At 39.8% G+C, this 15,816-nt stretch overlaps 1 protein-coding gene across 1 annotated transcript; it reads right to left on the bottom strand.

The window, feature by feature from the left end:
• Positions 1-530: 530 nt before the first annotated feature.
• On the bottom strand, positions 531-10,385 carry LOC109486473 (serine/threonine-protein kinase ATG1-like). The gene is made up of 13 exons (XM_019790302.1): positions 10,272-10,385; positions 9,625-9,794; positions 8,930-9,106; positions 8,161-8,279; positions 6,962-7,163; positions 6,664-6,732; positions 6,219-6,389; positions 5,626-5,713; positions 5,013-5,272; positions 4,245-4,512; positions 3,442-3,855; positions 2,762-3,144; positions 531-1,974 (listed from the first exon to the last, which is right to left on the bottom strand). The coding sequence occupies exons 2-13, from the start codon at positions 9,763-9,765 to the stop codon at positions 1,384-1,386; spliced, it is 2,883 nt and encodes a 960-aa protein (XP_019645861.1). The 5' UTR covers positions 9,766-9,794; positions 10,272-10,385; the 3' UTR covers positions 531-1,383.
• Between the last annotated feature and the right edge of the window lie 5,431 nt (positions 10,386-15,816).

Genomic DNA, 15,816 nt, shown 5'->3' with positions numbered 1-15,816 from the left:
AAGATCATGATTATCCTACATGCATTCACATTCACCCAAATATTATGGCACTGCATTATCCTACTGTCAAAGCAAACAATATGCATTGTATACTGACTATGACATCTATAAATCATCTAATATATTGTTTCATACAGTTAACCCTTTTCTTCCTTGCAAAGCAGCCTCAACATCCCATGCACAAGCTCATTTCATTTGCCTTTATCAATTAATATCGCTATAAAGACCGCTCTTTCGGCTAGAACCTGCTAGCCTTCAATGTAGAAAATATCATAACTCATATATTCATCCATGGATTCCACATCCAAGTTTAGAGGCACTGTTGCCTACATTCATTTTCCAAATTGTATAAGATACCACGAACTGTAACAGTTACAGTAACTGCTGGTACTAATATTACTATAATTACAAAATACACGACTGTATAAAAGCCAGTCATATACTGACCATTCTATACTATAGTATACGATGCAAAACCACCTATCTTACAGATACATATACTGGTAGCAGTCCCGGATTAATATATCATATAATAATTATACATGAACACTCTTTTTTCTGTACTTAATACTACAGCTATCTAAAGCTGTAACAGTTGTACAAATATGATTCTTGCTTAAAGATAACATGGCAACCAGCTATTGGCCAACATTCAAATCAAAAGGAAACTCTTAATAAAAATAAAAGTACAATGTTTTTTTTTCTTCTATCTAGGCGATACAACCCCTTACGTCCAATCTGTAGAGGCACAACCCAACAAGAAATTATTTCATACCCTGTTGTAGTATACAGTCACATATTATAATATACATGTATTATCATTATCTACCTTTTTACAGGTACCAAATACAGCATACACATATTGTAGAACCGCTATCAATAAACAGAAGAAGTGCTGGTAAAAACTGTTAAAAATTTGGGCAAGTCCAATTGCTTGCAATGTGTACTAGGAAATTACAGTTCGAACCTGTTCTGTAATAGCTTCTACCAAGAACACACTCATGGACTTTCAAACTAACAGGAGGTGCTGTCATCACTGTCCTCTGTAGGCTCCCTGCTGCTTACAGACTCAGAACGACCCACGCAGCGACAGTTTACCCAAAAAGTAATTTGCTTCTGCTGGAAATTACTGCTCAGAGTCTATTCTACTGTCCAAGTATGCTTTCATGTATTCTAGTTCAAACCTGTTTCATAATGACTTCCACTAACACGAGGTGCTGTCATCGCTGTCCTCTGTAGGCTCCCTGCTGCTCACACTCTCAGAACGACCCAGCGAAAGTTTACCCAAAGAGAAATTTGCTTGTGTTGGAAATTGCTGTTCATAGTCCGAACCTGTTCTGTAATTATAACTTCTACCAAGTTGAATACAGAAGAACTTTAGCGCTAACAAGAGGTGCTGTCATCGCTATCTTCTGTAGGCTCCCTGCTGCTCACACTCTCAGACCGACCAAGTGAGAGTTTACCCAAAGACAAATTTTCCGACGGCTGGTCAGAGTCAATCCTACTCTCCATGTACGCCTTCATGTCTTCCGCGTCTTGGGCGTTGTTTTGTGGTGCCAGAACGTTCTCGAAGCACTGTTTAGAGTCAATTCTACCCTCAGAATAGTCCTCAATGTCCTGCACAAGCCTATCGCGGGCCGCATTTGGTGAAAACTGGAAGCTACGTTCGTCCGACGGAGGAAGACTAAGGTTGTTACTAGATGACGACGATGAAACTTCGGGAAGGGACATGGAGCTGGTTTCGGCGTCTGACGAGCTTGGTTCTTCCGTAGTCTCGCTGGACAGACCGCTGCTGGTGTCTGTGAAGGTTGTACAGCTGGAGGATCCATCTCTGGAGATGGAAGACTGGGAGGAAGAGGAGGAAGAGGCTGTGGACTGCTGGTTAGAGCAGCTGGAGTCCGGCGATGCAGGATAGACGTGCTGGAATCTTGACGGTGGATGGTGGGGGTACAGTCTCTGAGCTTCTGCAATGTACTGAGAGAGAGAGAGAAAGAGAAAGAATGGTTTATTCACAGTTAAGGCCACACCTGTCCAATTTAATTTGTTGGTTCTCGGATTCGCCTCTTCATTTTTTTCTGATTTGCAAAAAAAAAAAAAAAAGATTCTGGTTCTGAATCAACTCAAAAATGCTCATATTTTGCCCCCAACAGTTGAGGAAATTCCTTTTCTTCATAGTTGTTACAGTTTTTTCCATCTATCAATGCAGTGGTTTGATTAAAAGTTCAAAATTTATACTTTAAATTTTAACCCAGCCTTTTTTGTTGACTTCATGGCTCATATTGTAGCATTTGGGGCTATAATAGGATGCCTAGACCTGTTTTTATTTTTATTTTTTTTCGCCCTGTCGCTTCATATTTTTTCTGAAAAAATCCGAGAACCAACAAATTAAATTGGTGTGGCCTAAGCACACCTTTAAAATACACTTAAAACAGTTTCCAGTTGTCACAAAGAAGCAGCTACGTTGGTTTAGCTGTATTGAGTTGTAACATGACATACAAGCAATCAGTTATACATATTTTACGCCAATAAAATTATCTTGGACAGTTGCTAAAAGTTATATTTTTTTATTATGTCTATTGGTGTGCCAGACATTTTCATCTTACGTTCGTTATACATTTTGTATACATTTTGTATTTGTTAGTGATGTTACTTCAACCTGTATTTTGAATGTTTCATGTTCAAAGGATCTTAAAGCACAATATACGTGCTTGCTATCAAATGCTCATAAATCCGTGTGAATAAAAGAAAAAGCTGTATATACCTGAGGGTAGGGGTCTTGGTGCATGTCAGCTCTTTGAGACTGTGACGGTGGAACGTCGTACTGTGGTGGGTACTGCGGGTGGTACCCGTATGGGACGTAGTTAGGCGGCAAGTACGGCACTTCAGTTGGGGCCATGGCAGGCGAAGGCTGGCCCATGTACGGTTGACTCACTCCGTAGAAATGTGACTCTGGTGTGTAGAAGGCTGCAGCCTGGCCATTCTGAGACACGCAGGCTTGATTCTGGTGCTGTGGGTAGCCCCAGTGTCTCCCCATGTTGGGAAACTGGGCGTAGTCAGAAGCTCTGTTGTCAGGTGGATTGTAGCCAGGTGGGTAAACTGGAAGGTGTTGCCTCTGATGCTCCTCACCTGGTCTACCTGTCACACCTGGATAAATGTGCAAAAGTTACGTTTAATGTAGACATCCCGGTAATAAGATATGCCAAAAAAACAACTGGATAAGATTTTGGAAATGGTCAGACTTTTCAAGTAGCATCCAATACCTTTCTTCAGTGACACTAAGTTATTGTGACTAAGGATTCCAGGAGAAATGCAGGTTTATAAGCACAAACGATTGAGTAGCTATAATGTTTGTATTTTACAATGTATGTAAGAGGACTCCAGGAAGAGCAGTGGTTGTATTGTCAATAATTCCTGAATGAGTCCTGAAACAAACAAACAAACCTGGCAGAACTGAATCACCATTCCTTCCTGCAGACTGTCTCTCTGCCCTATTCGGTGTGATGCCAGCAGGCTTTTCTGACGATTTCACTGCAGCATTGCCAGCAGGAATGTTGGAGGCCGGTTGGTTAACCTGTGGCTTCACCACATTTTCCGTGTCTGCCTTCGCGTGGAATTCGACGGGTGACTGTCTAGATGGTCCGGACATCGATGCACAGTCGTCGGACTCACAAGGGCTCAGCTTCCTTACCCCGAGATGTCTAGAAGAAGGAGGAGACATCTTGGACACTTCCTTGGGCGGAAGCGTCTTCTGGGTGGCAGACTTGCCCCCCTCCCCGTCTGTGTTTCTCACGATGCTGTCTGGCATCCAGGCCTCGACTGGTCGGTTGGGTGGGAGATCATCCTTCTTTGGCAAACCTTGGAAAACATGTTAAACATCAAATAAGTATCAAAAGATCTAAAACTACATCATGATGTATATTATACATGTACGTCAATGAAGGTTAGACATCCAGGTAATGAGATACTCCAGAAAACAATTACTCAGGGAACTGGACAGAATTTGAAAACTGTGAGATGTTTCAAGTAGCATCAGCTACTTTTCGTCACTGACTGTCTAATAGAATATAATATTATGTATATATATACAGTATCTGTTTTCTTGAGGATATCATTCAATATCTATTTACATTGCCCCAAAATTACAGCATTATCATACATGTACAGTCAATACAAACAATTTCTGTTGCATATCTTAAAATTTATCTATACATCATCAACAAAGGCTAATAACAACAGGCAAACACCTTTGTCCTGCCCTTCATCCTTCAGCTGCTCTTTGCCAGCCATAGCCGTGTTCGGATCTTGCTTGCCTGACGGAATCGGCAGATTGTTGTCCTCTTTATTTGGGGCGGGCGGACCGGCGAGATTTTCCACGTTTTGCTGGTGACTGACGACATCGCTTGACCCCAGGTCAGTACTTATAGTACTCTGTGAAGGGTAGCTGGGCTGGCTTGTTGCTCTCTCTGTCGGGAGTTGGCCACCATTTGGGTTGACACAGTGGCCAACAGTTGCCTTGTTTTCAGAGAGAAAGAGAGAGAGAATCATTTATTAACACGTATTGAATTCAGCTAAATGGACATAGTTGCTTCTTTGTGACAACTGGAACCTATTTTAAGTGTATTTTAAATGATCTTTTCTCTCTGAAAACCATTTTGGTTGACACAATGGCCAACAGTTACCTTGTTGTGAGAGAGAGAGACAATGGTTTATTCACATGCACCCTTTAAAATATACTTAAAACAGTTTCAAGTTGTCACAAAGAAGCAGCTATGTTGGTTATGTCAATGAATTGAGTTGTGACATGACATATAAGCAATATACATGTTATACACTTGCTAAAGGTTGTATAATGCTTATAAAACTTTATTTTCAGTTACATTGTGATAATTCTTTTCATCTTTATGAAGTCATATTCTTACACACGTGATTATTGTCATGTTCTTTGGACTACCGCGTAGTTTGTTATTCAATAAAGTTGTTGCGTACATAATAGGGCTTTTCATGAATCTTACAATTCTGTTAGCTGTCTTGTTGTCTTCCTTGCTCCAAGCCAGCTCGTCAGATTCGATTGGCTCGTGTGATGACTGACGCAGCGGATGTGGAGAGGGTCTGATTAGGATTGGTGACCCCTGATTGGCCAGGTTGGGGGAGGGTCCAAGAATCGGGGACCCCTGATTGGCCAGATGTGGGGAGGGACCTACAATCGGAGACCCGCTGGCCAGACTAGGAGAGTCACTCTCTTGCGGCTCTTGCCGTGTTCTCCGGGAAAGATCTGTAGTAAAAGAAAAACATTTTTTACAATTTGAAATTACTCCATTTACTAAGAGTTTTAGATGAAGAATCAAATAAGGGAAATTTAAATTACAGGGAAGACACCCCTGCAAAGAAGCCCTTGACACTGAGAGTAATTTACCCTACCACAGGAAATCTAGGGAGATGTGTAAAAAAAGTCCTAGGAAGCTACCCCTAGTTAATAATGGCCTTGGTTGCAATGTGTAAAGATGTTTTGATATTAAGTAATGTATATTAAGATATCAAAGAAATAATACACGTTAACTCCAAGTAAAAGAAATCACTTTTACTAATTGAAAGGAGAAACAAAACAGTGAATGATATAAAAGTTACCTGGTGAAGATGATAGAGAAGACATGAGGCTGACTCCCTCCTTACTCAGCTGCCTCCTCACCTCCATCTGCTCAAGACGACTTAACACCTGAGGAAAAAGAAGACGACCAGAGTCAGACAACTAGTGCATCAAGACAGATACTCACCTAATAAGTATATATTGTCACCTTCAACATGTATTGAGTCGAATATATTACAAATCCTCAAATCAAACTGTGAAACAGTTGTATACAAAAGACCATGTTACTGAACTCTACCATAATGATTGCAGCATTCTACTGTAAAAACTAGTGCATAAACAGGTCTGTCCTTGGTGCTGAATGTTCCCCCCATGTACTACATTTAGTATATAGTATGCCTATATGCCGCATATCTAATTTTCATGGAACATGAACTATTACATATCTGTAAAGCATGTCGACTGTGTAGAACAAGATACATGTACAAATTATTCAATGGGAGATTTATTTTATTGAACAAAACAACAGAAATAAACAAAGACAACAACAAAATAAGAGTACACACACACACACTAAATTACATACTACATACTATCCATAGTTGAAAGATCTGACAAAGTTTAAGTAACATACGTCAGTCATTTTGGGCCGCTGCTTCCTCTTGTGCAGCGTACACTGCCGACCGATTTCAAACAGACTCAGCGCTGTTTCTCGTGGCCAAGATGTCCGCCCCGTCTTCTTATCCACAAGCTTCAAGGTCAAGTCAGGGTCGTTGGTTTCCATGTGTTCCATCACAAGGTCGGTCTGTGGACGTAGACAAGGTCATTAAACAAAAAATCAAATAAACAAACAAACAGGGACTTATAAAGGCAAACAACAATATGGTATTCATAGGATTCATTCCCCAAGCTAACCGACATCTCGCACACGCAATCTTCCCCCAGTAAAACATCTGGAGCAGCATAGTTCTGTTTAGAACTTTCATTCAGCCTGTCACACTGAGTGCTAAGACAAGAATCTATGTTTACAGTTGTAAGAAACATCAATCAAAAGCTAAAACAAAGAAATAAAAACCTACCAGCACTCTGGTGTTCTTCCCCCTTGTTTCATCAAATGCCTTCTGTCCAGTCAGTATTTCAAACACCACCTGAGGAAAACATTAAAAAATGTTTATTTATAACATTAAAGAAAAAGATTATTTCATCAGTAATCATTAAAGTAACATAATAAAATCATAACTCTGTATGGCAATGCTATAGACTTTTTAAGTTTGATCAATAGTTAGATCCACAAAGTTGCTATAATTCTTCCTGTGGTCCTTTATGACTTTTAACACAACCAGTATTAGCAAAAAATGTCAACCAATCACAACTCACCACGCCAAAAGCATAGGTGTCGACCTCCCGTGACAGGACCTTGTTCCGGCAGTACTCAGGCGCCATGTACGCAGTCGTGCCCATGAGCTTGCTTCCCGTCTTCATTATCGTATAGCTCCTCAGGCTCCCTCCCGGGCCGTCACGCGCCAGCCCGAAGTCTCCGATCTTTGCCTCGTAGTGACGGTCGAGAAGGATGTTGGAACTGGAACGAAAATGCAGACATTGTGTAACTTACTAAAATGATGCAAACTGCAGGCAAAACAGTTGATCTGAGCTGTTATGTTACCTCCTAGGTTTGTAGGAACAAACGTATTCTGTTAATTATGGGCTCCCATACACGTCACAACTATTCTGCAGAAGGGACGACCCATCCAATATTCATTTCATTTTTCATTTCATTTATTTATCCAGGTGATACATATCGCCTTGTCGGCGTTTTTCAATGATACCTGGGGGGTAAACCCCAACATAGTAAAATACAAACAAAGTAACTGAGGATAAAATACAATAATAAATAAGAAGAAAATAATCGCCATATACAAGTGTGCAATTAATCATAAGGTAACATAAAGAATCCAACCAAACATAAATAAGTTAAAGCGAAAGGAATTTGCATATCAATGGAACTTATCTCACAAGCATAAAACAAACAAAATCATATTAACTGGTAAGGAAAATCATAATGTTTGTAAATCACTCAACCAAAATCAAATTAACTGGTGAGGGAAGAAAGTCTGGTCTTAAATGTACTAATAGATTTTGAGTTTCTTACATGTGGCGGAAGGGAGTTCCAGAGAACTGTGCCGGAGAATGAAAATGATCTCTTTTTGTACTGTAGACGTGCTTTAGGTAGTTGGAGCCCCCCCTGTGTACTGTGTCGGGTGTTGTGTGAGTGGGTAGAAGCAGATGTTGTGAAGTATTGTGAGATGTGCGCAGGTGTCATACCATTCAGTGCCTTGAACGTATGTACTGAATTAGAAAAATTTCAGTGAAAATTTATCACTGGATACAACATAATTTTTATATCTTCATCTGCTCCTTGCTCAATAAATACTTCAAAGGCTGCAGGCTACGGTGTCTGTCCTTAGTGCTGAAAGACCTGTGCATTATTCTCCAGCATACTACTAGCCGACTGCTGCTGACCCCTTTGGCAGGGACACTAGCAGCAGAATAATAAAAGCCTGGATAGTGAGTGATACCTCTTGATATCCCCATGTATGAGAGGCGGGTCCTTGACCGTGTGCAGGAACTGCAGTCCTCGGGCCACACCTTTGGTGATGTTCATTCTCAGCTCCCACTTCAGACCTGCTGTTCTGTCCTGGGGGCACAGATGCAGGGGGTTTCAAAAGGCTTATAAAGATTATAATATTGTTGCTCCCACTAACATATGTGCTAGAAAGAGAAGTTTCCAAATTTCAATTAACAGTTGGCTGAATGTTCCATTTACTATGAAACATGGCAGTTTTTAAACTTAGTAAATACATGTAGGTAGCATTGTATAGCTGAGTGTCTAGGCTAGCGTACATGAGATTGAGAGGTTAGAGGTTCCATTCCTTGCGCTCCTGGCATGGCTGAATATTGTACCAGTGAGAAAGGCCCTTTACACAACTCACTCCGGAGCGCTAGGTGCAAAGATGGGTACCTGACTTTGGTTGGGGAGGTAAAAGGCAGTGGAAGGAGAGGGATAGGCTCTACCTTCCAATACCGTACCCAATGACACAGTGGATCAACAACCCACTGCCCCTACAGCCTCAAAAAGGCTATGGGACTACCTTTACCTACCTACCTTTTTTGTCTCATTGTATTTCTGAAAGAAATTATCCTACCTTGCATTGCAACCTGTCCTCCAGTGATCCATTGTGCATGTACTCAGTGACCACAGGTTACATTATATAGCAAGTTGCAGGACAGAGTTAGAGGGTTAGGGTTAGGGTTAGGGTTAGGATTAGGGTTAGGATTAAGGCTAACCTTGCATTGCAGCCTGTCCTCCAGTGAGCCGTTGTGCATGTACTCAGTGACCAGGCAGGGAACCATCCCGTCTGCGGAGTAGCCGTGCAGGGGGAGTAAGTTCGGATGTCGGAACTGCATCAGCTTTGCCAGCTCGTTAAACTGAAACTTCCTCCCATTCCGCTCCTTTGTGATGTCCTCGTTATTCTGGGAAAGATTACAATGATGTACACGTTAATTAGAACTCATTCATTAATTAAAAAATTGCTAATTAAACAAGTTTATTAAACTGGAACTTCCGACCATTACGCTCCTGGGTGATGTCCTCGTTATTCTGGGAGAGATAACGACAATGTACACCTTAATTAAAACTCTTTCCTTAATTATACAATCCACCTAATAGATGCAATTAGATTAGATCATTATAATTGTAATGCGTATATAATGTACATGTTATACAGCTGCCAAATAAATCAGTTCAAGTTTCAAGGAGCTCAAAGTGATTTCTGGATTTTTTTCTTTTGACAGCAGCCTTTCTCCTCGATTCCTTTTTAGGATGGGAAAAGGTACAAGTACAGAAGTGAGGAAAGCTGCCATCATAGTCTCAAGGACACAACATTAACGTCTAGCTAGAAATTCGAATACATTCAAGTAATCAATGGCCATTCAGCCATTTAACACCATGATAATATATTCAACACTAAAATCAACTGTACCTGACGTAGGCACTTGACAGCAAAGATGGTCTTGAAGACATTTGCGCGGAAGACTCTGCCAAACGTTCCCTCTCCAAGAAGGTTGGCCTGAGAAAATCCTTTTGTTCCTTCCTCCAAGTCCTTGTAGAAAAAGTGGGGCATCTTTGCCAGAGTGAAGCCTTTTTCCACATCTGAAATCAACAAAAATACATTATTTTTATTTTTTTGTATAGTACACATAGGCATGAAGGGCCCAAAACTGCCAGTGTGACAACAAAATTTGAATGTGAATGACGTAATTCAAACTAAGCATCTTTCTTTACAACCTTTTTTTACTCACATTTGTTTATTGAGGATTGGGCAGAAAGCATAATGCATAATCATAAACATTTACATTGTATACAGATTTAACAATACAATACAATAACCTACAATAAAGACAACAGAATGGCAAAATGGATAATAGCAAACTATCAAAAGGCACCAAACTGGTGTACCTAGGGTACTAAATATCATGTCAAACCTACCACAAAACCATCATATAAAAATATTACAAAATCATCATGATATAAAAAATGTTACAAAACCATAATTAAAAATTTTACAAAACCATGATATAAAAAATATTACAACTTTGTAAATACAAAAATAAACATCTTTCGAATCACCATTCAGTCGTTCCTGTGCTTCTTCCCTTGTTTCCTTGGGAGGACTCCCATGATCCTCTCTGCCCCCAGGGTCCTGGTGCGGCTGGCACACCCTGATGTTGGGGGGTGGGGAGATGCCGGGGGGCATGGGTGGGGGAGGGGGCAGGGGGAGGGAGTCCATGGAGGAGCTTGACCCTAGAATCAAAATCACACATGATGTTAGACAAAATTAGGATAATAGCAAGTCCTTAAATTTCTCTACAACATGCCGCATAAGGCATCACCCATGTACAGTTCTGAAGCCCTTAGGCCACACAACTTTGAACAATCACAAAGACAAACAGCTTCAAAAATCTTCTTGGCAGAGGTAATACTGTTAAAAGGCTTTTACAATCAGACCATGGCAGTTATACAATCATAAATGCTAAATATTTGTCACAAGTTTAAGAAAATTAAGAAGTTGAGCAACTAAAACCATTAGGACACTATAATGTCCTTGATAAAACCCATGGAGTACTTTAACTTTTAAGAGGCAACACCTACCTTGATTATCAAGTCTCAAGGCCCCAAAGGTGTCGGAAAGTTTGCCGAAGTTCTCATCAGACTGCACAGTGGGAACTGGGGGGTCTTCCTCATCTCTCAGATATCCGTGGTACTTGACATCCACTGTTAGGGGGAAAGCAATGGTTAAATTTTTGCCACATATTTCTTTCCAGAAATTCCAGGCTATACTGACATAGTAGTAGTCTTGTTTCATCCAAGAACTTAAAGACCTCCTTTCCTGCAGGAAATTAAATGTGTCCCTGCAAAAATGAATGAAATTACAGTTACATAGTAATGGCTTTTTGGTCTTATAGGTATAACTATAAGTTAGTGAGAATGTCAAATACAAGACTTACCTACTAAGCCATATGACTCATTGCTGTAAACTGGTATAACCATAGCAAATATTTCACGTTCAACTCTGTGCAAAATAATTTTCAATATATACATGTAATGTTATAGGAATTGTAACTTTAAAGTTATACAATCTACTAACGTTTAATATATCAGAACAGGCGAGCAGTCTCAAAGGTTTGATACGTCCAATAATCAGGACACTGGATTGTACACTGGTTTTTAAATACAGAGGAAATAGGAAATAGAACTCTTGTGTAGTCATTTCTTAACCTGGGGGATTCCAAGTATGTTTGTTTTTCTCACAAGACATAAAGAATTTACAAGAAGGGGCATGTGTAGTACTCAACTTATCAATAAAATTATATCATGATTATATTATAATTTATAAACGACAACATTTTCTTTGAATACTACAAAGTTTTAATGTTTAAACAAGGAAAATGATTCAGCAACCTATTTTAGGGATGTGAATTTTAGGAAGGGTTCCAACTGGGGAAGTTTTTGTGGCGTCAATGCGGTTTCGGATGACGCTCAACAACAATTTCATTTCCTTAACTTCCTGGCGACCACCTTCCCTAAAATGTTTCAGTGCTTCCTATCATGAAAGTTGTTCCTTCTACAAAAAAAAAACAAAAAAAACAAAAAAAAACAGTGTACTTTATAGATGAGTTAAACAGATGGGTAAAAGGGTTGGTGTGTTAGAAGTTGGAATACAAAAACTTCTGATAACTTTAATTTTAGCTGTCAGTTGTTAAAAGCCTACGTGGGTAAAATTAGTAACTAGCCCAACCCGGAAGTAAAGTAAGTGCAAAAGCCGCCATTTTGTTTTCCCAAAAATTTTTCAACAACGTTTGAAACTTGTGTAAAAATTGTTGATTTTAACGCTTATTAAGGCTTATTCATCCACCATCTCTTCACATATACGACGCAAAACTCAAAGATTACAAAAAAGTTTGTCTTAACCTATCTAAAAGGTGTTCTACGTACCCAGAGGTTTCAGAACTTCGGCGGCCCTGTTGAGCTCGCACTCACACATGACGACGAAAAGTCTGTTCACCGAGACATTTTTCTGGCCAAGATGTTCCAGAAGCCTCATGGTGGGACTTCCGTCCGGTCTTCTGTAGTCCAACTCAAAGGCACTGATCTCATCCTGGGAGTAATCCAGTCTCCCAGCTAAGGAAAAAGAAATAGAGGAAACGTGTAAAAGATTTAATCTCCAAGCAGATCTTTCGGTAGTCGCAAAAGACAGTATCAAAATTGGTCAAGCCAGAAAGTATTTGGTGGCTAATGGGCACTCCTCTGGCCAATAGATACTGCCTTGCCACCGTATGATCTGCTTGGAGATTATAAATAATCTAAAAATCTAAAATCTAGTCTGGTTGCCAGACTGTTGCCGTGGCTAGTACACAGGCTATATCCTCGGCTCCAGGGCCAACAACATGTCCCCAAGGAAATTTTACCATACACACACCCCTTAAGTTTTGCTTCTTAGGGGTCTATTAAGGCTCTGCCCTTAGTACTAGCCCCAAGAAAAGTCTTGCACCCAGGCTAGTAAAATTATCAAGGTCAATAAGTCCTTCAAATAATTTCTGAGAAACTGAACTTCCGACATGTGCAGGAAAAAAACACCACCAAAACACTTCGAAGAAGCTCGTCACTTACCGACATCTTCCCAGTGTTTCTTCGGGTCCAGAAGATCTTTAAGTCGTCTCCGTTTGGAGTACTCGATGTCTCCGACGGCCACTTTGGTCTGAGGACTTGGACTTCGCGACTGGACCGGGGTGTAAGGTGCTGCCTTCATGCTACCGAGAACAGCAGCCGCCATGATCGGAGCACTGAGACCGACCCACAAGGAAGTGACGATTGCGGTAAAAGTTTGGGAAACCCCCGCCGCCCCCTCTGACGTCATAAACTCATTTGCATAATTTATTCAGGGCGCGCGGGTTGTGTGACGGATTTGGCGCGGATTACGTCACGATTCGTGAGAGGAATTGAAGATTGAAGAAGTGTTGGACGTAAATGTCTGGGTTTGGTATTTAGGAAATTTGCCGATGAGTTTTGACACATTTTATGTACTAAATTCGGGGTAATACTACTAATTGGAAAATCAACAATTTTTAGCTCTTTGATATTAAACAATTTCTTAGCCTGGATACCAGCCTGTTCCCAGGGCTTACACAGGCCAGTTCCTTGGCTCCAGGGCTAACATGCCCCAAAGGAGATTTTACCACAGCCTGGCAGTAAAAACACTTACTGTACAACAAGCAGGAATATCTACATCTGAGTTACTCACTTAATGTAAACTCAGGGGTGTCTGTGGTGAAATTTCCTCGGGGACACATTGGTCCTGGAGACAAGGAGCTGGCCTGTGTAGGCCCTGGAAACAGTCTGGCACCCAGGCTACATTTTCTCATGACTATTAAACAGTCTTATCTCTTGGCAATGCATAACATGACATGCAAACAAATGAACATTATTTTTTAGCAAACTACAAGGCTATTATAATAACACATCATTCTTCAATGTTGACATCCTTTATTCCCGACACATTGTGAATTATATATAGAGAGATCACAGTGTAGCCTGAAGTATAAACAAAAAAAGTCATGAAAATTACATGACTGTGCATAAGGCAATACTAATTCAATTCATTGGTTCTTCGACTTTTGCAGGAAACTATTGGACGGTTAACAACTTTCTTAGGAGCTTAAAGAGTTAAACATTTTCTATTATTGACAGAAGGTCTTCTTCCTCCCAACACTGTTTAATAGACTCCTACTACTGCCTACAAGTATTTTGTTGATAGAAGTTAGGCCACACCGATTTAATTTTATGGATGACATCCGCGCACGCATTGATTTTCGCCCGATCTCAAAAAAAAAAAAAAAATCACGTATTCCGAGGCTCTGGCCTGGCTTTAGGCCTGGGTAGTGCACGGTGGTGATAACTCTGGTTGACGGCAGCCAGGCTACCGAAGCTCCAAGACTCAAGAACTCAGTACATACGTACAGCAGTGCCGATTCATATATTCCGCAAAAATCCAGCATGTGTCGGCCTGTCGTATACGTCGCTATGTAATGCGCCAAATTCACAATACCAGGTTTGTATTCCTGTGGTTTAGTAGCATTTTTATTTTTGGACGGATTTTTATTTTTTTCGCCCCCGCGCACTAGTTTGGGGGTCTTCAGAGGATGTCATCCATAAAATTAAATCGGTGTGGCCTTATACAGTACAATACACCATGATTAAATACTCAACTAGAAAAAGGCACATAAATTGCCACTAAAGCACATTGTTGCAAAAGCATTTGTGGGAAAATCACTTTTCCATCTCAGCATAATAATTCCTGAAAAGACCACTTAACTTAAAATCAATATTGCCATCTAAAACAATTATTGAGTTAATTAAGTGCCTAACAAAAGTTAATCACAGTAAACAATAAAAACTTTCACCTGGATCTTGCAACAAGTTGCTTCAAATGGAACAGAAACAACTAAATACTTTGCATTGTACAATACATTGTACACATCTTATGAATGTCAAAAAAAATCTAGATAAGAATTCCTATCTTGCTTTCTTCCCATCATGAATTACGGCCAAACATGATATTACAAACTAATGAACACTAGTTTTTTTCACGACACCACTAAAACACTTCCCTTATTTTTTCTATTTTTTCAAAACTATAGTTCTAAGCAATCATCTATTCAACCTACTACTGACCTTAAAATCACTTCAAAATTAAGATAAAACTTTTGGAGAAATATTTGCTACATCAGAAAATTACAAATCAGTACCATATCTTACTTAGAGTTCTAAGTACAAGTTTCTGTTGTCACAGTCATATTTATGTACAGTGATTAATTATAGTATCTCATTTTCAACTGCTTCTCATTGTGCATAGACATTCTGAAACAACAGCTGCCTTCTGAGGACTAAAAATCCTATTTCAAACAATTAATGTTGTTTGCTATAATCTTAAAAACAAAAACACTATTTTTGCTGAAAACACTAAATGAGTGAACCCTCATCTATCATATCCAAATGCTGCTTAATGCCAGCCTCCACCAGGCCTTTCTACGGCAATACGGATCGTAGAATTTGGCAAAAAGGAGGGTAAAATTGGCCAGGGGAATCAAACCCCAAGGCGGCCAAACTCCCCTGGCAAATATTCTCCCGACCTATATATAGCCAGCGTAGTTAGTCTGGTAGAGACTAACTTAATGCATTGGTCTTGCTGTACTGCTCCAATGTAAACAGTAAATATATAACTACTCAGATTCTATATAGTGTAAAAAAAACTGCAATTTCAGTTTTTCTCTTAAATACAGATGATATGGCTGTATCTTGAAATCGATAGTCTTAGATTTGTATAGTACATGATTACATGTATACCAGTTCTTAAACATTGCATTGTTGTATCAACTATTCTGTGCTATCACACTCTAAGTCAACATGGACTACGCTATTATTTTTTGCACTTAAGGTCTTCAGTGTTTCAAAGATATGTGGAGAGAATTTGTGGACGGCTACATGTGATTCAATCATCAGCACTATATCATACATAGTTGTACACATAGTTCTGTTATAATTGATTTAATTCACCAATATGATGAAGTACCCTCTTAAATACCATTTCTCCATTCATTTCTTAACATTTTATTGT

The sequence above is a fragment of the Branchiostoma belcheri genome, unplaced genomic scaffold (genome assembly GCF_001625305.1).
Source record: "Branchiostoma belcheri isolate BF01 breed outbred unplaced genomic scaffold, Haploidv18h27 scaffold80, whole genome shotgun sequence".
In the NCBI taxonomy this organism is placed as follows: Eukaryota; Metazoa; Chordata; class Leptocardii; order Amphioxiformes; family Branchiostomatidae; genus Branchiostoma; species Branchiostoma belcheri.
The sequence above is the reverse complement of the archived record's forward strand: the minus strand, read 5'-3'. Positions and strand labels throughout refer to the sequence as shown.

What these genes read in the sequence shown, in the direction of transcription:
- LOC109486473 (XM_019790302.1), bottom strand. Translation starts at nt 9,765, where the DNA reads ATGCCCCACTTTTTCTACAAGGACTTGGAGGAAGGAACAAAAGGATTT. An exon ending in AGGACAGGCTGCAATGCAAG is followed by an intron (nt 8,280 to 8,929) that starts GTTAGCCTTAAT and finishes CTGTGCCCCCAG; the next exon opens with GACAGAACAGCAGGTCTGAA. An exon ending in ACACCTATGCTTTTGGCGTG is followed by an intron (nt 6,733 to 6,961) that starts GTGAGTTGTGAT and finishes TGTTTTCCTCAG; the next exon opens with GTGGTGTTTGAAATACTGAC.